Raw genomic sequence first — 25052 nt, forward strand, 5'->3', positions numbered from 1 at the left:
TACAGTCCATGGGACTGCAAAGCTTGTATTTGTTCCAAGTAGAAATACAATACGGTAGAAGATACTGGCTTTGTAAATGTGTGTTTTTTTTTTTTTTTAAAAAAAAAGACTAACTGAGGCCATGTCTCACATAAGTCATTATCCAGATGGCAAATAATGTTTTCTCTTCGGTGCCAAAGAGAATGATGGAGAGAGGTTCTCAGGACTGGAGTTAGGATGGGGCAATATGCAGAAAGGGGCCTGCTACAGGGCTCCTGGCAGGGGGGCGGGACATATGCCCGGGCTAGCTGCCAAAGCAGCACTGAAAGTTGCTTAAAAACATTCAGTTGGTAAATAACCTGCTATAAAGAACAATGAAACCATTTATCTCTCAGTTTAAAACCTTCTCAGTCCTGTTTCAATGCATTTTCTTTTTAATTTTTTGAATAAGGAAAATGTTTACATGGTTCCAACAACAAAAAGCACAAAAGGGTATATGGTACAGTGAGAAATCTTCCTCACGACCCTGCCTTTCACCCCCCAGATGCTAGCTGCTCTCCACCTCCTCACCTCTCAGTCAGCCACTGCTACCAGCTCCCCACCTGGCTTCCTGAGTTCTTGTTCATCAAGCAGCAGACAAACATGGATTCTCAGTTTTCCCTCTTTATGCCTTAAAAGGTGGTGTGTGATCTAAACCTGTATCCACCTCACTTTTGTTTTTTAATTTGGGGCATGTTTATACCCTCCAGGTGTCATGAAATACAGTGGGACCACCTTGCTTTTTTCACCTAATACATCTTGAAGATCTTTCCATATATTAGTACGTAGAGCACTGCCTTATAACAAACTTAATTCACATATAATAAATGCATAGATCTGAAATATTCCAACATTCCACCAATTGATTCTGACAATCATGTACCCTCGTGTAACCACCACTTAAAACAAAATAATAGGTCACCTGCACTGTGTTCCTTTCTAGTTAACCCTACCTCATAACCACCAGTTTTGATTTCTGTAACTGTGATACAATGTTTTTGCATTCATGTCATAACAATCATAAGATACCGTGTTCCTCTTACGAGACAAGAGATGAATTTCAAGAGCTAAGTTCATTCTTCTGTGCTCCCACACCTGTACCTGCCCTCCAACCCTGCACCATCACAGCCTCTGAAATGATCTTTCTCCCCTGGTCTGTAAGCATGAGCTCCCTTCTTTATCACCAATGTCTCGCCAGTGTCTACTGAGAAAGCACCAACTAGATATCTGTTCAACCCTTTCCCCAAGGCAGGTTGTAATTACAAAGTAAAACTATCAATTCCCTGATCACTGTTGCTATGGAAATGACTGAATGCAAACTTCACAATTAAAGTAACTGTCAGAGAGGAGGCAGGAAGCTTGTAAAGAGGCAGAGGTGGGTCAGCCCTGTGATGGGGAAGGGCCACTCACAGGATTCTGCTGGCAGACAGGGAGGGGCCACTGTGTCAGCTGCCTGCTTTGCTGAAGAAAGAAAAAATGAGGGACATTTTCAAAATTGGTTTCCAAGGTTTTGAAAACAAATCAGAGGTTTTCCTCAGGATGAGCATGAAACATTCCAGATAAGGCACTCTCTGCATCACTAGATCACTGGACTGTAAACTTTAAATGGAGAACGGAGAATCTAGGCAGGGTATCGGACAAAGAGTGTCCACAATGATGTGGGTTTAAGAATGAGGGGAGATAAATCATCAGGAAAACCATCTGCTTTGAGGTCTGAGAAGTAGGTGTTGTCAAAATAGAGAGATCTTTGGGGAATACTGGAAATTGAGCTGCAGAGAAGGCAAAAGGGAAAAACCACAAAATCAGCAGAATAGCTTTCCAAGGAATAATCAAACAAGGTACCTGAAGAGTAGAAAAATGGTTCAATAAAGCTGACTGTGCAGCCAGATTCTAGGGCAGCTACCAACCTTAATTGTTTCTGTGTTGGTTTGAGCCAAGCGTGAAGTAGGGCAGGATGAAGTGGCTGTAAAGCTCACTTGTTCTTCCACGAGATCATCCTCCTGCCTCGGTGCCCCGGGGGCATCCTACACTGAGCCATGAAAGCAGGAGCTACACATGAGGCTACAGGGGAGATAGGGAGACCCAACCTCAAAGAATTCAGGAGGAAGAGATTCCCATGACCTGGCTGAGGAAATACACTGAACTAGTTTTTAAGGAGCCTGTACGTAAGTGGCTATTAATTATCGAACATTTCAATGCAAAGCACATGCATGTCCACGATGTTCTCATTCAAGAGAATAAAATAAATGCCTTTTAATTTGCTTTACTTCACCTGGTTTCCATTTTTAATTATCCACAAGCTGAAACTGCCAAGAGTTTTTAACAATAAAAGCAGCAACAAGTCTTGAAACATAAATAAAGGGAAACGGTAGGCTATAGCTGAATATGCTTTGCCACTGAACCTTTTTCAAAAAATTTTAAAAATGCTTCCCTGTCAAAAGAATTATATAGGTCAATAATTGTGAATTCTGAAAAATATACTATTTAATTAATATTCTATACAGCAAGCACCTAGTATAATTCTTTTACTTTAGAAGGATTGTACACAAGTCCCTTTCAGGTAAAATTTCCTTCTGAATGTTGAATATTTTACTGTCAATATGAAAATATGCCCTTCAAATATTACTGTTTTTCTTACATTCACTTCTGGCAAATACATGTGCATTTTGTTTGTAAAAAACTTAAAAATGGGATGCTGTATTCATTTCCTATTGGGGATGTACCAATTACCACAAAGTTAGTGGCTTAAAACAACACAGCTTTATCATCTTACAGCTCTCTGGGTCAGAAGTCTGCAGGGGGCTCTCTGGGCAAATGGCAAGGTTACTGCTGCACTTCTTTCCTGAAGGCTCCGTGTTCTTGCCTTTTCCGGGTCTCAGAGGCCTCCTGCACACTTTGGCTCATGCTCTCCTTTCACCTTCAAAGCAGCCACGACCAGCTGAGTCCACTCCAGTCTCTCTCAAGATGTGATCTGTCTGGTTCTGACTCTTCTGTATCTTTCTTCCCCATTTAAGGACCTTTGTTTACACTGGGCTCATAGGGAAAATCCAGAACAATCTCCTTATTTTAAGGTCAACTAAGTAACCCCCTCAGTTCCATTTGCAACCTTATTCTCCTTTGTTATATATAACATAACACATAGGCTCCAGGGATTAGGAAATGGACATCCTTGGGGGTTACTATTCTGCCTTCCACAGAGAGGATGGGGATTGTCTCAGGAGATACTCATTCCACAGGGTCCTGGGACCTTGTGTATCTAATAAATGGTGCGGTGGTGATCTTAATGACACAAACTGAAGTTACAAGGACATAGAAGCTGGACCAGCCTACTCAGCTGCAGGGGAATTAACAAACTCTGGCTTTTTCAGACTGGAAAAAGCTGCTCAGTCTAGGACTTTTCATCAAGTAGATCCCTGAAGGTCTCTGTTCCTGTGCAGACTGGACAGGATGTCTGGTAGGAGAGAGGTCTAGGAAAGAGGTAGGGCTTCGCACCATGGACCACATGCAGAGGGGGCTAGGAGTGGGGGCCGCAGGTACAGAGTGCAAAATCCTCTCACATATGGTATCATTTCACCTTCACTCCCATCCACCAGGTTTCTCCCTTCACTCCCATCCACCAGGTTTCTCAGCATCTCTGTTTCACTGTGGACATGTTAAATTGGTCAATTTGCCCAAAATGACGCCCTCAGAGCAATAAAGTCAAGGCCTGATTCATCTCTACTGACCCACACCCTAGGCTTTCCCCACCAGTCACACCTCTCCCTAGAGCACACAGCCCCAGGGTGACTTCAGTTCAGTTCAGTTCAGTCGCTCAGTCTCCAATTCTTTGCGACCCCATGAACCACAGCACGCCAGGCCTCCCTGTCCATCACCAACTCCTGGAGTTCACTCAGACTCACGTCCATCAAGTCCGTGATGCCATCTCATCCAGCCATCTCATCCTTTGTTGTCCCCTTCTCCTCCTGCCCCCAATCCCTCCCAGCATCAGAGGCTTTTCCAATGAGTCAACTCTTCTCATGAGGTGGCCAAAGCACTGGCATTTCAGCTTTAGCATCATTCCTTCCAAAGAAATCCCAGGGCTGATCTCCTTCAGAATGGACTGGTTGGATCTCCTTGCAGTCCAAGGGACTCTCAAGAGTCTTCTCCAACTCCACAGTTCAAAAGCATCAATTCTTCAGTGCTCAGCTCTCTTCACAGTCCAACTCTCACATCTATACGTGACCACAGGAAAAACCATAGCCTTGACTAGACAGACCTTTGTTGGCAAAGTAATGTCTCTGCTTTTCAATATGCTATCTAGGTTGGTCATAACTTTTCTTCCAAGGAGTAAGCGTCTTTTAATTTCATGGCTGCAGTCACCATCTGCAGTGATTTTGGAGCCCAAAAAAATAAAGTCTGACACTGTTTTCCACTGTTTCCCCATCTATTTTCCATGAAGTGATGGGACAGATGCCATGATCTTCGTTTTATGGGACAACAAAGTCAGACATTCACATCACAGAGTTACCCTAAGTTAAAAATAGCAATTTTAGGGACTTCCCTAGTGATACAGTGGCTAAGACTCTGTACTCCCAATGTAGGGGCCACAGACCATATGGCTCAGTATTGATTTATTAAATGTATTATGGATAAACTTATTTGAAAGGTAAGCTTCAGCTGGAATTAACCCTACTCTTTTGAAATGAAAATAACAGCTATGGGATTATAATAATAATTCAATCACTCCATAACCTGGTTACTAGGAAAATGCCAGGAAACAGGCATCTAAGGAAGGAAGTCTCTTATTTCTTTTCCTTTCAGGCAATCTAGGTAAATTACAGATACTTCCCTTCTAGGGTTGAAGACTATCAATAGAATTCTTAGTATGGCTCATTTATGTTAATGTCTTCAATTTATAATTTCTTGGACCCTTTTATGATACCAGGTTTCAGTTCATATTAAAATAACTTTGTAAGACTAGTAAGTTGCAAATCAAGAAAAGAGTGTTTTACATGTGGTTTCTACATTTTAGAAGAAGAGAAAATTGTTTGAAAGCAATCATTTTCTGTACTTAATGAGTCTCTAATTTCTTTCCTTTTTGCTTCTGACAGTTGACTAGCTGAATAGAACATAATAGTTTGGATATTCGATACAAAACAATCTCTTCCTTTGGAAAATGGAAACACTTTGCAAAATTTGCCCCAACCTTAAAGGTGTTTCATATTCAATAAACCTTGATGACTTCCCTGGTGGCTCAGATGGTAAAGCGTCTGTCTACAATGTGGGAGACCCAGGTTCAAGCTCTGGGTTGGGAAGATCCCCTGGAGAAGGAAATGGCAATCCACTCCAGTACCATTGCCTAGAAAATCCCATGGACAGAGGAGCCTGGCAGGCTACAGTCTATGGGGTCGCAAAGAGTCGGTCACAAATGAGTGACTCCACTCACTCACTCACTCTTCAATCACTTATTAGCCACATTGCCATTATTTGTGTGTGTCTCTGTTTATCTCCTACTAGACAGTGAGTTGGTTGAGGTTGGACAAATGGACCGTGTACCAAAGGAATGCCTGTTCACTGTTTGGTCCAATTATGGTAAACTTTCACAAAAGAAACATGTGGGCATATTTAGTCCTCAGGTCAGATTGACAGAGAAAGGAAGAGGGGCACAATGAAATAAAAACAATCATAAAAATGAACAATAAGTCCACAAGAAATACTCTTTCAGTGTCATTCATACACAGCATCATACACTACGCACCCATTATGAATCATATGCTGAGAGTATGAAAATAAATTAAGCAATGTATAGCAATCATGCCTCAATAAAACTGTTTTTAAAAAAAGAAAGAAAATTAATCAAATAGACCTCAACCTGGAAAGGAGCTCACATCTAAATGTGGTAATTCCAAGATTAGAGACAAGGAAATGCCTCCTGGTGAATTTCTAAGGTGAGAAAGCAGTTCAGGAGAACAAAAAAATCAGAACGGGACTCCACGAGATGGGAACCTCACCAACAAATGCCTGAAAGAGTGAAAGCTCAGACTGAGTTCGGGATACATATAGCATAGTTAGGGTTGAGAAAGGCTGGAGGAACGTATTGTGAAGAGTTCTGCCAAATTTCAGGAACAAGTTGATGAATTCATATTTATTTTAGCAAAGGAGAGTCCTTAAATGTTTTGAGCAGAGGACTGACATACGCTGAACGGAACTTCTCGAAGATTTTAGCTAAAGTGTTCAAAAGACTGCATAGAGTGAGGAACAAACAGATTGTTTTCCAAGAGGATTACAATGCAAGGAAGAAGCAATCAAGGTCTTTTTCGTTTACCCTGCCTAGGTTCTCACGTTCCAGTGCTGGGTTTGTCAGTGATGCCCACAGGATGGTGAGCCTGGTTAGAGGGCTACCACAGACCTGAAGAGCATGCCAGTGCCTGGATATACAGAACCATCAAAGCATAAAGTCATGCTTTCTGTGAGGTGTCACCACACCTCCTGGAAGGATGGATGCCTACAAGATGTCCCGAGTCATCCAGCAAAATGTATCCCTACATGTGCTGCCGTTAGGTTAGAGAAGGTCTGTGGTTCATTCACTGCTATAGCATATTTGAATAATTATATTTGTGAGCACGTGAGAAGTACCCTGAGTTAAACATGAGTATAAATCACCACCTCCAAACAATTCTTCTGATGAATGTTGGGAGGTAGAGTACTGCTACCCTTCCAAGTCCTGCCTTCATCTATAAGGACCAGGAGACTCCTCAATCGCCAGCCTGACCCCAGAAGTGCCCACTGACAGCAATATTCCACATTAAAACATGTAAGAATTAAAGATTTTAAAATTTAAAAAAAAAAAACAGACCACTGAATAGTTACAATATTAGTTTGAAATTCATATAAATCAGAGCAAACACCAGAACAAAACCCAAGACACACGAATCCCAGACCACTGTACTGTTGTAAGCCCCCTCTCAAATGATTATCTCCTTTACCTGAAAAATTAATTCCCTGCCAAACGGGAAGCTCATAAATCCCCAGAGGCCATAGGGATGGTAGACCCTTACAGAAGCAACAGGATAATACTGGACAGCATCAATTCACATGTTCACAGCACTGCGTCCAGTAAACTGACTTCTGGAGAAGGTATCCTCTAGAAATAACTCGGCCAAAGAAATCACGCATTCGATCACTACACCAGCACCCAGAGCAAGGGGAAAGGAGATCTGAATGACCGAGCTGTGATCTATCACTTACATCACCACTGAACATTATAACCATAAAGATAACACGGAAAAGCACTTATGGAGTAGGCTCTGGTTCTTCTTTTCTTTTCTTTTTTTTTTTAAAAGGAAGAATTGTATATCTATGGTTGGAAATACATTAATTTTCCAAAATGTTTAAGTATCAACCAAGAGCAGGAAAAGGAGGATATTAGAAAATTAACATGGATGATGTAGGGTGCTAAGACCATGGCTGGTTTTGCTGTGCTTGCTTCCATGTTACCGTCATGTGGAAGGGCAGTTCTGCCACTGACAAAGGAGGAAAAATCAGTTCTGTCCCAACCCATACGAACAAGGACATAAATGGGTGTAAAAGAGTTTCCAGCTCCTTCTGCAAAGAGCTGTGTGGCCTTCCTGCAAGGCGACCTCTCCCTCAGATACCAGGACAAAGAAGAGGCGCACCTTGAGCGACAAAGGCAGCGTTCCCCCGCCTTCTTCCCTCCGCAGCGCTGCCCACCCTGACATCCTAATGGGCACGGGCGCTTTTGTTTAGCTGGGGGGAGGGACCGCATCAGAGGGTGCCTGTGCTGAAGGGGAACGCACTTCCAGGACAAGAGGTTTCATCATTCCCAGCATTAGCGGCAGAATGGAGACAGGGTACGCGGCAGATTGATCATCATGCCGGAAATTAAAAACACACAGAGGGCAGGGCGAGGCCGGAGGCTGGGCTCCCCGCGCCCCGGGCGGCTGCCCTGCGGCGGGAGCCAGGCGGCAGGAGGGCACGGTGGCGATTTTTCTCCCAGGACGCCGCACCCTCTCACCGTTTGTTGTTCTCACGTCACCCACGACATACGCATACAAATCCACATCACACACGAGCTGTAAATGGCTGGTACTTAATTCCAGAGTTCAGGGTGGGCTGTTGTCCCGGGAGCAGCCGCGGCACAGTACTCATGAGGGGAGAGAGGAGAGAGGCCTGGCTATAGCACAGGTTCCTACTCAGGTCTTTTCTCAATATTTAAAACAGAAATCTGTAAAGCGTCTACACATAATTGTAAAGTAACTGAAGATGAAGAAACAAATGTTACATTTGCGGAGCAGACTCCCACCCAGTCTCAAGGTAAGGATCAAAGGATCCCCTGCTTGAGGTGGGATGTCCTTTCTTTTTCTAACTCCAATAACGCTGTTTCCTCTTCTCTTTGGACACTCAGCACAGTAATTTTTTGGCGGCCCGGGGGTGGGGGTGGGGTGGGGGCAGGGATCTCCTCTCACTTATCACAGCAAGTTCACAATGCTTAGCACAACTGACCTTAGCACACAATAATCCCTCAATATGCCAGACTGGAACCAAAATTCCTAAACACAAAAGACAATCAAGATGCTGGCATCTAAATGTTAGCGCAGCCGTCTGATCTAGAAATATATTACCAATAGAAAGATAACACCAGCCAAAAATGCAAGCCACACATGCACCTTTAAATTTTCTAGCAGTCACATTTTAAAAAGTAAAAAGAATAGGGGACATTTATTTCATTAATGTTATTTAACCCAATACATCCAAAATGTTACTACTTCAACATGTAATGAATACCAAAAAAAAAAAGAGTAAATTAATATTTTACGTTTTTTGTACAGAGACTTTGAAAGCCAGTTTACAAATATTTTACATCTCTTGCACCCCCCAATTTGGACAACCCACACTCAAGGGCTTCATAGTCACATGAGCCTGGTGGCTACCATTATGGACAGCACAGTATTGCAGTGAAGCTCCAAAAAGTCCACAGTGCAGAAAAACGCCTCTTTATAAAGAGAAGTATGCTAATAAAGAATTCATTTAACGTTTTACATTAACCTGTATGTTACCTCTTTATATTTGTTTTTAATAGAACTAAGAAAGCAAGATAGATGTACATTTTCCCCTTTACAAACTTGTTTGGATAATGGTGTAAATCAGAAAATATTGTTTAAAATATATCCTCCACAGGGAACTATATTCAATATCCTGTGATAAACCATATGGAAAAGAATATAAAAAAGAATGTGTGTGTGTGTGTGTGTGTGTGTGTGTGTGTGTGTGTGTGTATCCTGTGTGCTCCGTCGTGTCTGACTCTCTGCAACCCCATGGACTGTAGCCTGCCAGGTTCCTCTGTCCATGGGATTTTCCAGGCAAGAATACTGGAGCGGGTTGCCATTTCCTTCTCCAGTGAGTGTGAACTCAGTACAGAGTATGGAATTTTGCAGGTTAAGGATACTGGAGCAGGTTGCCATTTCCTACTACAGAGTATCTTCCCAACGCAGGGACTGAACTAGCGTCTCCTGCATTGGCAGGCAGATTCTTTACCACTAGCGCCACCTGAGAAGTCCTCACGTGCCCCCTAAAAGGGTAGGAAATGTGTGAGACATATAGGACATAGTTAAAATCCCAACGTACACGTAATTGTAGTGCCAGAGGAGAGGGAGAAGAATAGACAGATTCAGTATTTGAAGAAATACTTCACATAGAAGTATTCTAAATCTCAGAATATTCCAAAATGAAGCCACAGACCGAAGAATATCCATAAAACAGCCCTCTTCCCCCAAATCTAAATTCTTCACAGTAATCTAGAGAAAACAAAGACAAAGAGAACATTTTAAAAGTGAAACCATTTACCTCAGATTGGGACTTGAACCCATGTGCTGGGACTCAAACCCAGCCAAAACCCAGTTTGGGACTCAAACCCATGTGGCTGGGACTCGAACCCAGCCAAAACCTTGTTTGGGATTCGAACCCATGTGGCTGGGACTCAAACCCAGCCAAAACCCTGCTTGGGACTTGAACCCACGTGGGTGGGACTCAAGCCCAGCTAAAACCCATGGTATCTAGTTTAAGGACCTAATGAAGCTCAGGTTCTTGATGTCTCATCGCAGAAAGAAATCAGTGAGAGACAAAGTGATAGGTAAGAAGTGGATTATTCAGATTCAGAGAGAAGCACACTCCACAGAGTGTGGGCCATCACAGAGGGTGAGCATACAGATAATATATACATCACTTTGGTGTAGTAGAAATTAATATAACATTGTAAATCAACTATACGCCAATGGAAAAAAAAATACATCCTCAAGCCAGTCTTTTCCAAGAGCCATATTCATTAAGGAAAATTTAACAACACACAGGAGCAAGCGTTGCTCTAGGATATAGTACTTCGGTGTTTTTTTCCCAACTTGTCTGAGCAGATAATTAGTAGGCTGTGTTGTTTAGTAATTATTACTAAAGAGCTAAGCACTTCCCTTCTAAAGCCTACTTTCACAAATATTATATAAACAAACTATTTGAGTAGTTAGAAGATAGTTTCAATGCTATCGTGATGACATTAACAGCAGGGGTCCTGGAATGCCAAAAGCCTCACCTAAGAGTCTTCTGCCTAGGAGTCTTCTCCCTTCTGGGCGGGTGAGTTTGCTCCACGCAGGAACAGGAACAGAGCAGGTATCCAAGTACCACCTGATGGGTAGTAGGATGCATCAACCCAATGTCAAACCTGGCCAGTCTCCAGCAAGAAGGCGTATGTGGTCTTCCTACTTTCCTCACCCCATCACCCCAGCCTCCCACAGCCCAGCCTGTTCTGAACCTTGAGACCAGCCCACATGGGCCTGAATCTGTGGGTCCAGACCACTTATCCATTCAGCAGTGGGTGATGCTGAGATGGAAAAACAGCCGGTCCCTGGGAGCCAGCCCAGGAAGCCAGACCCTGCAGGGGTCAGCTTACCAGAAGCAGACACAGGATGGAACTGAACGCTACCCACGGGATGTTGCCACCAGTAACCAGGACCAACAGAGGTTTGGACACTGACCAATCAAATGGGCATGTGTTCCTCTCTATGGAGCAGGGGGTGCTATGAAAGGAGAACAGAAGTCCCTTTCCCCAAGACTCCCCCAAGTTTCTGACGTCATATGGGGTTGTTATTTACCCAGGTTCCCAGATGAAAGTCAATAACCTCAGTGGAGTGAGGTACCAGACAGGTCGTTCAGTAAAAAAACTATGATGTAACCTCCTCAGAGGACTGAAGCGTGCTGTTCTTCATTTCCCCTTGAGGCAAAATGAGACCTAGAAGTGGGAGAGACGGCTCTTGTCAGAGAGCCTTGGAGAGTCCCTGAGATTTGCCAACAGAGAATTGCGTAACCAAGCTCTTTAAACAAAATGCATCTAAAATAACATTACTGATCAGCAGCTCTCATGACCATACTCTGTAGTCAGAGAAGTTAAAGTATCAATCATTGGATTTGGTTTTTATTTGCACTTTTTCTCCAACCCAACTCCATTTTCTTTAATAAGAAAAGGGGGATAAAGGAATAAAAGGAATTTTTAAAAAAACATAAAAAGAGAACTTCAAACCTTTTCCCTTAAAGTACTCTGTTGCACTGAATTTTACACATTTTCCCTTCACCTCTCTGGATTTATGTTCCTGTATCCAATTCACATAAAGGATGAGTGTTCATTGACTGACAAGATAGTAAATAGTAACATACCAAGACACACCTAAAAGAACTGCTCTAAATGTACTTGGCCACAATTTTATGGGGTTTCCCAGGTGGCTAACTGGTAAAGAATCCACCTGCCAGTGCAAGAGATACAAGAGTCTCAAGTTTGATGCCTGGGTCGGGAAGATCCCCTGGAGGAGGAAATGGCAACTCACTCCAGTACTCTTGCCTGGAGAATCCCATGGACAGAGAAGCCTAGCAGGCTACAGTCCATGGGGTCGCAAAGAGTCAGTCAGAACTGAACACACACACACACATCCCAATCTTATAAGGGTGCGTACTGAGCTTGGAAGACAAACGAGTAACACGTCTGCCTGCTTTCCTGACATTTATACAAGTCAACAAAAGCAATGGAAGACTCAGGGGTGAGGGAGAGCTAAAAGGCATGCAGCTCTTGAAACAGCTTTTCTGGGTGACACTGCGATGCTGGAGTTGGTTTGTTAAAAAGCCTAACTAGGATGTGACCACTGTTAAGGAAGACAGGCGGGAAATCTTGATTAGCCTTGATGCTCAGTGTGTGTCTCTACCGCCACACATGATTCTAGAGCAGAAGCCTCCCTCCCTCTTCTTTCAGGGTCAGTATGTACAAGCATTTCTTTTTCTCCACACTTGTAGTCAACGGTACCTAGTATTCTGATTTGAGCAAACACAACTGTAGAAGAAACTTAAGAGGCAATGGGGAGAATCTGTCTGGGTATTTGACATTATAGAATTGTGCACATTTTAGTTGAGATGACGTTACTGTAGTTTTAAGAGTCCTGATCTTTCAGAGGTATCAAAAGTTTAGGGATAAAATAGTACTCGCTTAGGCAGCACACATACTAAAGTTGAGCGATAAAATAATGACGTGAGATTTCACTTTAAAATAATTGAGCAATTTGGGGAGAAAAGGTTAGAGGTGTATAGCAAAATAAGATTAGCTCATTTGTTGATGATAGCTGAAACTGGTTGATAGATTCATGGGGGTACATTTTTATATTCTTTCCACTCTGGTGTATGCTTGAAATTTTATATTTTTTCTGAGTACCTAGTAATCAAAGGAGAAGGGGGTAAAAAGCTCTTTCCAGGGCTTTTTGGGGGCTATTATATCCCTTCTCAACTTACCGTTGCCTGAAGGTATCACAGGCCATTCACTGTTAGCTCCGAGAAGAAAGCACACATCCATCCTAGTTTTCTTTAAGACTACAATCTTGACCTCTATCTCTCTCTGTCTCAAGAGAGAGTTAGCTTTTGATCACCTCCAAGAAACAACATCCTTTAGGATATTGAACCTGACAAGAGACAGCCTACAAAAACCTATGGTTTACATTAGAAGTCTGAAGGCATTGCCATGTCCTGGATCTGTGGGTTAACAGTGCATGACAAAGTACACGCTCTTGGTGAGAATTTAATTTAGCTCCGGTATGAAGGGATGCCTTATGAAACAAACTGGCACCAACTCCATAGGGTGGGCAAAGAAGTGAGGATATAAAATAGAAGACAATTCACCATCTCTAAGTTGCTCCCTCTGAAAAACTGTGGATACCTTAAAATCAGCTATATCCTTTTAGCCAGAAATCTCAATCCTAGGAACGTATTCTAACAAAAAACTGGGCAAGGACACAAAGAGATGTGTACTGATAAACCGATGTTTATCACACCTTTGGTTATAATAGAAAAAGAAAACAGAAAATCAAATGAGTATCAGTGGAAAATAAAGTATTACTTAGGAGACCTGGGTTCAATTCCTGGGTTGGGAATATCTCCTGGAGGAAGGCATGGCAACCCACTCCAGTATTCTTACCTGGAGAATTTTATGGACAGAAGAGCCTGGCAGGCTACAGTCCATGGGACTGCAAAGAGTCGGACACGACTGAGAGACTTTCACTTTCACTTTAGACACACAATGAAATTATATATAATCTTTTATAAATGCTGATGTCTGAGGTATACCATTGAGTAAAATGGTGGCTTTCAAAGCAGACTTTATAAAACTGTATCTTCATTTTAAAACAAAGTGTGTTTTCTATAAAGTAGAAAAGAGCTGGAATAAACAATAAGGTGTTAAAAATGATGTTTTCTAGTTCATAAAATTAAAAGTGCTTTTTACCTTATCCTTCATATTTTTCTGTATGGTCTGAGGTTTTTTTCAATGAGCCCCAGAGAAAACTATTCTTTCAAGACAATAACAACAACATGATGATGATCAAAGTAGGGAAAAAGTCACCAGAACTGGACAGAGGTCAAAGATAAAAATCCAAGAAGAAAACCCAGGCCTGGACATCTGACAGCCTAGGAGGGTCAGCATTCTTTCACTTCGTTCAAAAGACATCTTATACTAAGCAACTACTCTGTCCCAAGTGCCAGCTCAGGAACTGATGGCAATAAGTCTTCCTGCCCTGCAAGGGGTTTAGTCTAATGCCGCGCAGGTACAATTTAGGGATGGTTATCCCAGGTGTGGTCAGCTCTGGTGGAGAAGGGCAGGCATTGAGAAACCTAGGGGAATAGAAGCACAGATGAACACAAGATAAAGGATGAGGCTAGGAAGGTACGTGGGACCAGAGTATGGAAGGTCTCGAATGCACCTCTGAAGAATCTGGGTTCCAAACGACCAAGACTCTCTCCTTGACCATATTTTAATCAGGCTCCTCTGAGCCCTCTTCTCAACTGGGCCTTGAACTTGGACTTCCATGTCTGTCCTTGCAGAGTCCAGTTTGAGCAAGACTCCTCCTAAAGCAGTTTAGAGAGAATCCCCCCCACTCACCATAGATACTTCAATGCTTGTATCTTAAAAGCTTTATATCTGGCCTGCCTGTACCAAGAATCCCCCATACTTTTCACATCTCTCTTAGTGACTGTCCTTCCACCTATGTGCCCCATCAACCTGCTCCCCTTGTACTTGAAATTGACCCTGATTTCTCTCCCCGACTGTAACAGTACCAACCTGTACTATAATAGTCTTCCTTACTGTGTTTACAAATGTGAGAATAATTTTTTCTTTAGCACAACCAAAAGATACCAGGGAACCTATGAAGGGTCTTAAGCTTTCTAAAGCCTAGTTAACCTGACAAGCGTGCAGAGAAATACCCACTGTGGGTCTTCTCACAGCGTACATTTTCTGAACCTGGCACCATACACGGCAACCTATACACATCAGCTCATGTAACCATCACAAGGATCCTACAAGGTGGAGAGTGTTATCATCCATATTTCACAGGCCAGGAAACTGGAACTTAGTGTGGTGCAGCCATGGGTCCAAGTACATAAAGCAAAGAAGTCACAGAGCTGGGCGTTGGTCCTGGGCTGTCTGCCTTGCATCCAAGTTTGGTGTTGGGGATGGTAGAATGAATTTACAACCCTATTTTCTCTCAAGTTCTGTAGTATTTTCAAATAACCACACACTCAACAGCTTTCTTCCTCATAAAAGGACCTTGGTGGATATGCAGCAAGTAGGTTAAAGGAGGAGCTTTCTCAGCCACAAAGATAGGACTTTATGGAAAACCTGAGAGAAATCAGGTGAAATTGGATCTGTCAAGGAGCTATTCTTTTTTAACTCAAGAGAAACCATTAGGGAGTAGGTGGTTTTGTTTTCGCTTGTTTAATAAGGAGACACAGGTGAGAAATCTGAGACAGGTACCAAAGGGAACCCAAAGGTGGGGGAAGTTTCCTATTCTAAAGGGAGGAGAGAAGTCAAGGAGGCAAAACCCTGTCATTAAACCAGGGAGTCAGGCCAGGGAAGCACAGGTGGAGGCAGAGGGAAATCCCCAGTGATGCCCAAGTTATTCAAGGAAATGCAGAAATTGGCATTTAGCGAGACTTGATTCTAGGCAAGGAAACAGGGGAAGACAGAACTGTCAATCAAGATACACTTACTAAGCAACTTGACTACGACAGTAAAAGGCAAAAAGATGTTAAAAAAAAAAAAAAAACAGCTCCTGCTTCTAAGAAGCTGGTCATTTACATGAAGAGGATATTCACGCAAGCACACGTGCACGTGCACACCCCAATATGTGATCACGGCAGACAAGAGGAACAGCTGCCATAGCAAGGAGATGGAAACCGAGCTCTGCCTTCCGAAGGCGAGGGATTCCACGGACAAGAATGGCGTGAACCAGTGGCTAGGAAACAAGGATGCAAGGAGCGTTTTCAGCGGCTAGCCAGAATTAAGGGTGGTAATTTTCGGGGGCAAGGCTAATTCTGAAAATGAGGAAACCTACAGAGGAAGAGGAAACGTGAGAGATAATTAGCATATGCTGAGCATTTTCTCTGTGCCAGACCCTGTTTTGACCACTTCATTTCATTTCATTCCAACAATCCTGTGAGTTAAGTAATTGTCTCCAATTGAAATATGACCAAACTGAGCCCCAGGAAAGTTAAGCAACCTGAAAAAGGCCCCACAGTGAGCTAGTGAATTCATAAGCAGTTCTGTCTGACTCTCCCCAATGCCTCTACCAACCCCAATCCTTTATTGTAGCACCAACCGCGTGCTCACCATAAACAAGAGTAGCCTCCAGTGACACAGGCCAGATTATAATTACTCTCTTGTGTTCACTCATTCCAGGATTTCAGAGGGCAGGTTTAGAGGAAACCACAAATTCATTTTCAGGTGATGTAAACATTTCTGAACTTAGGAAGAACATATCTCCACACTATTAAACACTACTGTTAATATTCACTTAGACACAGTGATGAATATACTCTTTAAAAAGTCTGGCATAAAATATTACCACTTTTTAGTTTAAGCCACATTGGAAAACTGGCCATTTCTTAGAGTTAAACATACAGTTATGGTACGATCTAGTAATCCTACTCCTGGCTGATTACCCAAGAGAAATAAAAATTTATACTCACACAAGAACCCATATGTAAAGGTTTATAGCAGCTTTATTCATAATCATCTCAGACTGGAAACAACCCAAATGTCCTTCAACAGGTGAATGGATAAACAAATCGTGATATACTTGTATAAAGGAATACTACTAAGCAATAAAAAGTAATGAACTTTATTTTCAAGGAATAAACTATTGATACATGGAACAACAACCTAAACCTCAATGGACTCAATCTCAAAAAGATACTTAAATTTATGATTCCATTTTTATGACAATCTGGTTGCCAGAGGTTAAGAGAGGGGAGAAGGTTTGATTACAGAGGGATGGCATGAGAGATTTTGGGGGTTTGGTTTTATTCTTTTGAGTGATGAAACTGTTTTGTATCTTGAGTATGGTTGTATATGGTAGGTACAATAATGGTCCAAAAGATGTCTACACTAAACTTGTGAATATATGAAAGTTACAGGATGAAAGGAAATTTGCAAATTGAACTGACTGCTGATCAGATGACCTTATAATAGGGACATCATCCCATATTATCTGGCGGGGCTCACTGTAACCAGATGGGCCCTGAAAAGTGGAATAGGGAGGCAGAGGAGTCAGTGAAAAAGATATGCCATGGAAGAAGAGGCAGAAGAGATTTGAAGCATGAGAGGGAATCAACCCACCCTTGGCTCTTAAGGTACAGGAAGGGGGCCATATGGCCAGGACCTAAGAGTGGCCTCTAGCAGCTAGGAACAGCCCCAGGCTGACAGCCAGCAAGGGGATGGGACCTCAGTCCTACAACCACAAGGACCAAATTCTGCCAAAACCTGAATGAGCAAAGAAATGGATTTTCTTCCAGATCCTCCAGAAAAGAACATGGCCCTGTCAACACCTTGGTCTTGACCTTGTAAGACTCTAAGCAGAGAAACCAGCTGAGTTGATGGACTTCCGTCGACTGAAAAAAAAAAAGCACAACCTAAAAGTTGAGAATTATGTTTTATATAAGTCATTTACTGAGGATTAGAGCAGGAGATGGCAGCCTGTCAGATAGCTCTGAGGGACTGTTCTAAAGAGCAAGAAAGGAGCCAGGATATACAGGAGACTTTGAAGGAGGTTAAAGAAAAAAGAAAGGAAGTAATGGAACATCAAAGATCACTGCTAATCACGAAAAACAGGCATCTCAAGTTAATGGTTTTAGTGCTTTTCTGTGTATGGGAAGATGAAAGAGTCTGGACTAATTGAAAACATTCCTTTGATATGCATCTTAACTATCTAGAACCAGTATCCTTTTCTCTCTGTCCTGAATTCCCCTCAGGGTGCACCACCAACTGCAGGCGACATTCTTTGTCCACATGACGTATGGAAACTGTGTGATAATAAATTTGTATCATTTTAAGCCTTCAAATTTGTGATAATTTGTTATAGCAGCAACAGAAAATGAATACAGCAGAGCTACACAATTCTATGTATTTCTCACATCCCCTACAATAGAACTATAAACCAAAAATAGTGATTTTACTCTGTATAAATTTTAAAATATTCTTGCTTTTAAGAATCATGACTATGGACAAAAAGAAAAGTTCTAGCCATATTTCTTGACATCTTCAGCCCATAATCTCCACAACAGTAACTCAGGCTTGGAATTTGGTTTCTGTCCCCACCCCTGACTTCCCTGCCCATCCACTGACCAGAACTAATCTAACCTCCTAGAGCCTAAGGCCACTTTCCATGCCACAGGCCAGCTCAGGGTTTGTGGCTAATATTTCGCTTTGGCTTTCAAACAAGTCAAAACTTACACTGCCTCAGGGGAGGCACCCTTGGTTAAAAAGACCTGCTTTCCCAGGAGTGCAAACAAGAGGAAAGCCGAAAACTGACATGTGAAAGTCCATTTCAAAGAAACCTACTGAGAACTCTCTCAAGACAGAGTTCCATCAATGTAGATACACCAAAACCAACAGGCAGAGCTCAAAGTAATGGAGGACTCGCCAGGATTTTTAGCAGTTAATGAAGACGTGTTCTGAGAAATGCTCTAAATCCAGTATTTTTCTCTGAAAGAATTAATGTGGTGCCCCTCACCCCCACCCTCCACTTCTAGCTCATCACAAGTGTCATTAGCAGACCTAATTTTTAACAAGGTTGAATACAGTTCTTTACCAAGGCATTTAAAAGATAGCACATAGCACATCTCTTTAAAATTATTTTTAACTACTCCCCACAGCTTACAGTCGATGAAAAGTCCATAAAGTCATTAAAATACACCAAGGTAAAGATTTCTAGATTCAACAAAGAGGTCAATAAATATTTATTAAGTGCCTTCTGTGGGTAACACCCTGAGAAGTACAAGAAGCAAAACATGAACGGGTCTTGGCTCTACACCTGCTTTACAATGTCATTAGACACAGGATCAAAATTAATAATAATCTAAGGGACTTCTCTAGAGGCACAGTGGATAAGGATCTGCCTGCCAATGCAGGGGACAAGTGTTCAATCCCTGGTCAGGGAAGGTTCCACATGCTCAGAGCAACTAAGCCCATATACCGCAACTACTGAGCTCCTGTGCTAGAGCTTGTACGCAACAAGAGAAGCTACCACTCTCTGCAACCGGAGGAAACCCACACACAGCAACAAAGACCCAGCACAGCCGAAAATAAACAAAAATCTGTAAAATAAATGAGAATCTTAAAAATTAAAAAATGATAATCTAAGGCAAAAAAGTACGAGATCACATACAGACTGAATCTGCAAGAGTTCACAAGGGAAGAAACTGTGGCTGGGGCAGTCAGGGAAAGAAAGGAGCAGGGGGGAAAAAAAGCAAGAATGATAGAGATAATCTCTTCAAGCTTTACCCCTGGTGGCTCAGGCGGTTAAACATCAGCCTGCAATGTAGGAGACCTGGGTTCCAGCTCTGAGTCAGGAAGATCCCCTGGAGAAGGGTATGGCAACCCACTCCAGTTCTCTTGCCTGGAGAATCCCACGGACACAGGAGCCTGGTGGGCTACAACCCATGGTGTCGCAAAGAGTCAGACACGACTGAGTGACTAAGCACGCACTTCAAGATGACATTTCTTAAAAAAAGAGAAATCTAGGAAGCCCACCTGCAAAATCTTCTCTCAGCATACATCTCCACAAGAAATGAACAAGACTTTAAAGGAAAAACAATCACTCCAGTTTCAAAAACAAACAAGAATTTCTGAGATTCTGAATTTGGACTCACAGTTACCTGCGCAGAAATTCATTCTTCATTCATCTCTGTTGGGCTCTGCGCTTCTTTGGTCCTCCCCACAATCTATGCCCCTGCAAGAAGGAGGGGAGAGCCCATCTAAGAGAGCCTCCACCTGCACCCGAGCCAGGTGGGCTGGTTCCAGCCGAACTGACCTGGGAGCCTTCTACTCAGTCGACAAAGGGTGATACAGGCTTCGAGAACGGTCACTTCCTTTAGTTACACATTACTAAGTAGGAATGAGAAGGGTCCTAGCACATGCCAACTCAAGTCCCAACACCCTTCAGCATCTGGCAGTCTTCTGTTCTGTACCAAACTCACTGACAGATGCATAAAAGAATGTTCATAGCCGCTCCACCTATATTAGCCTCAAAGTGGAAACTACCCAAACTGTTACTACCAACAGTTACTGGATAAATAATTTGTGGCATATTCATATAATAAGATACTACAGAACAATGAGGATGAACCAACTGCAGCCACACATCACAGTGTGGACCAATTTGACAATCATAATGTTGAACATAAGAACTCACACAAAGAGGTGAACATACTGTGTGGTTTTATGGAGCTAAAGCTTAAAAAAAAAAACCTAAAAGTCAGAATAGCAGTTATTCTGAGGCAGAGGGACTTAGTGACTGGGAGGGACTTCTGGGGTCCTGAAAATGTCTGGTTCCTAGCCTAAGAGGTGGTTATAGGAGTGTTTATATAAAAAAAGAAAAGCTATATACACTTATGAAAACACTTTTCTATATGAATGCTTTATTTCAAAGAAAAATTTATCTTAAAGAAAACTGAAAAGTGTTTCATTAAAGGATTATAGTAAGACGAAAAATTTTCAATTTACCCCAGATTTACAGTTGAAGAACTACATGTGTATTCACATCCACAACCATTTGTTTAATATAATTTAGTAGTGTCATAAAATTAAGGAAGGATAACCATAAAATTCAAGATCTCTGCCTTGCATACAGATCAAAGGGAAAATCGATTACTCCACTTCACTAGTTCTGGTATGTCACCCTTAGAAGATGGAGAAAGAAGAGCGTGGAAAGGAAGAAGGTGGAGTAGGAGGGAGAGAAGGAGGAGAAAGAAAAGAAACAGCTTGAGCCTCTCTTTAAAACCTCTGAAAAAATAGGGTCACCAGAACATGTTCTAGGACTGAACAATTATTGGTTAAAAACTGTCACCAGACAAGGGGCAGGGCTAGATGTCCCCAGTAACTCCCACTCTATCCAAACCACAAGCAGGCTCAGGAAACAGCAAATCAGCCTGTAGGGTGACCCCAGCTTAGATGTGTAACCCACAAGCTACTATCCGTCCCATGTCCTGGCCATAGATACATCACTATCCAATGTCAGCCATCAAGTATAGAATTTTCTTCCTCATCAATAATTGTAGCATACATCCTTCCTTCAATTTAACACTAAGCAGATAGAAAACCCCTCCTTCCTGGCCTCACAGGCCAGCTCTCAGGATGAACGACCACCCCCATAGCATTTGGGGGTCACGGTTTTCTGATGACTGTGAAAATGAGGAGGAGAGGAGGTCTTCAAGAGGAGATGCCTTTCTAAGGAAGGTACACGATGAAGCCCTTTGGCAATGCCAGAGCCTTGCCTCTGGTCTCCCGCGGAGAAAGCCTGCCTTCCGCTTCCACCAGCACCTGCTAGTCCCTGGGGCCCTTCACAGGTACTGCGGCACAACCTTGGCAAAGATGCTGGGACTGCTTGGGCAGGCAAATGTCTGCCTCTGGTGCTTAAGAAGGGTCGACCTGACTCCAGCAGAGACCCTAAGTAAATTGTCACCTGTCAATCACTTGACCTAAATACCCCAGCCACTGGGGGAAAATAGGAGGGAGGAGGTAGTCTGAGCATGCTCAGTAATCGGGATGACATCATTTAATCAATGCTGAGGCCGGGAAGGCTGCATCAGCAGCCGCGAGCAGGCTGCCAGGAACGTGTCAGCGGGGATCGGGAGGCTCCCATTAACTCGGTCCCTCCCCACGCGACTCGCATACAAAGAGGGTACCGTTAGCTACACACGCTGGGGACAGAGGAGGGGGAAGGGTGGGGGTGGGGGCAGGGAAAGCTGGCTTATTTCATTTGACATATTCCTTTAAGAACTAAAACCCAACGGTATTCCCTCCCAGCACCAGCAGCCGCGCTGCAGAAATGGAGCCAAGTCTGGGGAGGGGAAACTTGGGAAGGGAGATCAAAAGCGAGGGGGCCCCAGCCACACAAAGTAACTTGTTCTTTGGGTACAGAGGCTATTTGGCTCCGTTTGGGACCCCTGGTCCTACAGATGCGGGCGGGTGCACAGCCTCCTCACCGTCCAGCATGAAACACACCCGAGGGTCTGCGGACACCAGGTGGGGGTCGCCCCACCGGGAAGAGTTAGACTCGAGGTCCAAGTCAGGACAGCCTGGGTTGAGAGGAAGCAAGAGGAGACATACGAAGCCTCCGGGAGAGGCCACCAGTGTTCCCCCAGCCCCCGCCTTCCGCGTGCAGAGCAAGGTGAAACGCCGCGGGGAGCCAATTCGACACGGCTGTTGGAGCTCGGTGCAGAAGCTAGGATTTTTCCAGTAGCTTTTTTCCTTCTTTTACCAAAACTGTGAGAAGAGGCAAAGTGCTCGATAAATCGAAACGATCCCTGGTATCATTTGTGGGCTACAGAGCTCATACTTTAAGAGGAGTCTGAGCTTGAGGATAACGCGAACACACTACCCACGCGACGTGGCCAGGGCGGGGAACAATAGACCCACCCGGGCCCCCACCCCAATAACAATGGCGGCGCCGAACCCTTGCTCGCCCCCTACCCCCACCCCCGCCACCTGGGGCCGCCCCGAGGCCTCCAGTCGACCCTCAACTCGCCCAGGAGGGAACTGCAGGGTGGGGGATTCTCGTCAAGTCCACCCTAGAGGGCAGCCCCCAAGGGATGTCCAAATGGGCTGCCAAAGCATCTCTGCCCGGCCTGGGGCATTGGGGCGCCGGGCTGGGGCGCGAAGCATCAGGGAGGCCAGACTTCCCAGCCACTTACCCCGATCACCACGGTCTCCTCGCCTTTAAATTTGGGGATGAATTTGTCCCCGCGGAGGATCTCTGCTTCGTTTAGTGGCCGGAACCGGCACATCACTTTGATGCTGCATTCGGCTGGATCCGCCATCTCGGCCGGCGGCAGGGAGGGGGCGCAAGGATGGGTGGGGGGCCGCGGTTCGGCACAACGAGGGAAAGTGGTTGAGAACCGCACCGCCCGCAACAAGGCCGCCTCCCTCAGCCTAGACGACGCTTCTCAGCAGGTCATCGCGAACTCGGCTGGCTGGGCAGCTCCGGCCGCTCCGACACCTTGTAGGTGGGCAGCCTATTAACCTTTGGCCCAGCCGGCTGCAGACCTGCCTTTCCTGGCCCTGCGCTGCGCCCCAGGCCCACCTGCCCACGACCACGCGGCGGGCGGACGAGGCGATGCGCAGGGAGCCAGCCTCTCCCTACTCAGACCTCCCGGGCTCCTGCGAGCTCAGCCATCCTGCATCAGCACCAGCGCGCTCGGTCGCCTCCCCGACCCGCCCCTTCGCCCCGCCCTGCCTCGGCACAGCCCTGGTCGGTTACGTCACTGCGGGGATCCGCCCCGCCCTCGCTCAGGCTCCGAGAGCGAAGCATCCTGGGACTTGTAGTCGCTGCACCTGCGGGTGAAAAGACTTGGATGCTTGGAGTTGGCTTTCGGGAATAGCGGCGGTGCCTAGGGTGACGCATCCGACAACCTGCAGATCTTGGGTGGCTGCCCAAGTCAATAAAACGACGGATGTCGCATCCAATATTCCCGGTTAAAATCTCTATAACTAACAAGGTCTATATTATCTCCTTACATCTTTTCATGATCCCACAGGAAAGTCCCCTCTTAAGACCGTGTCCAACTAAACAGTTATGGAGCATTTTCTTTGTGCTCAACAGTTATTAAGCGTTGTGAGGAAATTAGAAGGGAAATGAGATTTGCATGGATATTTGAAGCCAGTAATTCCTGAAAAAGCTTGTTCATACATTTTTTGGGTCAGGAACTCCGTTAATATGTGATGAAAGTTAGGGACCTTTCCCATAACGGAAACAAAGACAAATAAACCCGTACACACCCACAGATTTTTTTCACGCTATTTCAGAGGGTCACTCTTGCTTGGAAAATCCCATAAATGGAGGAGCCTGGTAGGCTGCAATCCATGGGGTCGCTAAGAGTTGGATACGACTGAGCTTCTTCACTTTCACTTTTCACTTTCATGCGTTGGAGAAGGAAATGGCAACCCACTCCAGTGTTCTTGCCTGGAGAATCCCAGGGACGGGGGAGCCTGGTGGGCTGCCATCTATGGGGTCGCACAGAGTCGGACACGACTGAAGTGACGCAGCAGCAGGGACAATCGAACCCTGCCTTTAACACCCAGGTTAAGAAATTCTTAATTACTAGTATTTATTGTATAGTTTTGGAGCAGGAAATGGCAACCCACTCCAGTACTCTTGCCTGCAGAATCCCATGGACAGAGGAGCTTGGCAGGCTCCAGTTCATGGGCTGGCAAAGAGTCGGACACAACTAAGCAATTAACACAAACGTTGTATAGCTTACAGACCCTCTCCCTAACACCTGTTTATAATCCTGTAGAATGAACAGATATATTATCAAGTCCAAAGTTCTTTGCAAACTACATCCAGGTCCCGCGATCAGATTTCTGTCTACTTATTAGCCTCATCTCTTACTGCTTCTTGTCTTGACATTTACACTCTGATAAACACCAAGCTACTTGTGGCTTCTTCTATTTAAATTTACCTCTTGCTCTGCTTGCTTCTTGTACTTTGTTTAAGCATTGACTCTCTGGAAGTCAAGCATTCATGCCCATTAGTAAGTATGTACAGCAGGGCTCTTGCCATGGAAGGTGATAGAAATCCACCCAGAGCCACTAAGTCTAAAGGAGAACTTGGGACTTCCCTGGTCCAGTGGTTAAGATTCAGTGTTTCCACTGCAGAGGGCATGCATTCCATCCCTGGGTCAGGAAGATCCCCTGGAGAAGGGCATGGAAACCCACTCTAATGTTCTTGCCTGGAGAATACCATGGACAGAGGAGCTTGGTAGGCTATGTCCTTGGGGTCGAAAAGAGTCGGAAAAGACTTAGCAACTGAACACACACAGACAATGTAGGTTTTAGATCACTATAGTGATAATCCTCTTGAAAATTATAAATGTATCAAATTAATAGGCTATATACCTTAAACTCGAGCTTCCCTGGTGGCTCAGTGGTAAAGAATCTGCCTACAGTGCAGGAGATCTGTGTTCAA

The 25052-nt window shown here is 44.1% G+C and overlaps 1 protein-coding gene across 1 annotated transcript in view; it reads right to left on the bottom strand.

Annotated features, from left to right (window-relative positions):
• Nucleotides 1–23296, bottom strand: part of KIF5C (kinesin family member 5C) — a 164277-nt gene extending 140981 nt beyond the window's left edge. The window contains exon 1 of the mRNA XM_012137979.4: nucleotides 22780–23296. Coding sequence (XP_011993369.2) covers nucleotides 22780–22905 — 126 coding nt within the window. The 5' untranslated portion in view covers nucleotides 22906–23296. The remainder of the gene's footprint in view (nucleotides 1–22779) is intronic.
• Nucleotides 23297–25052: the final 1756 nt, after the last annotated feature.

The sequence above is a fragment of the Ovis aries genome, chromosome 2 (genome assembly GCF_016772045.2).
Source record: "Ovis aries strain OAR_USU_Benz2616 breed Rambouillet chromosome 2, ARS-UI_Ramb_v3.0, whole genome shotgun sequence".
Taxonomy (NCBI): domain Eukaryota; kingdom Metazoa; phylum Chordata; class Mammalia; order Artiodactyla; family Bovidae; genus Ovis; species Ovis aries.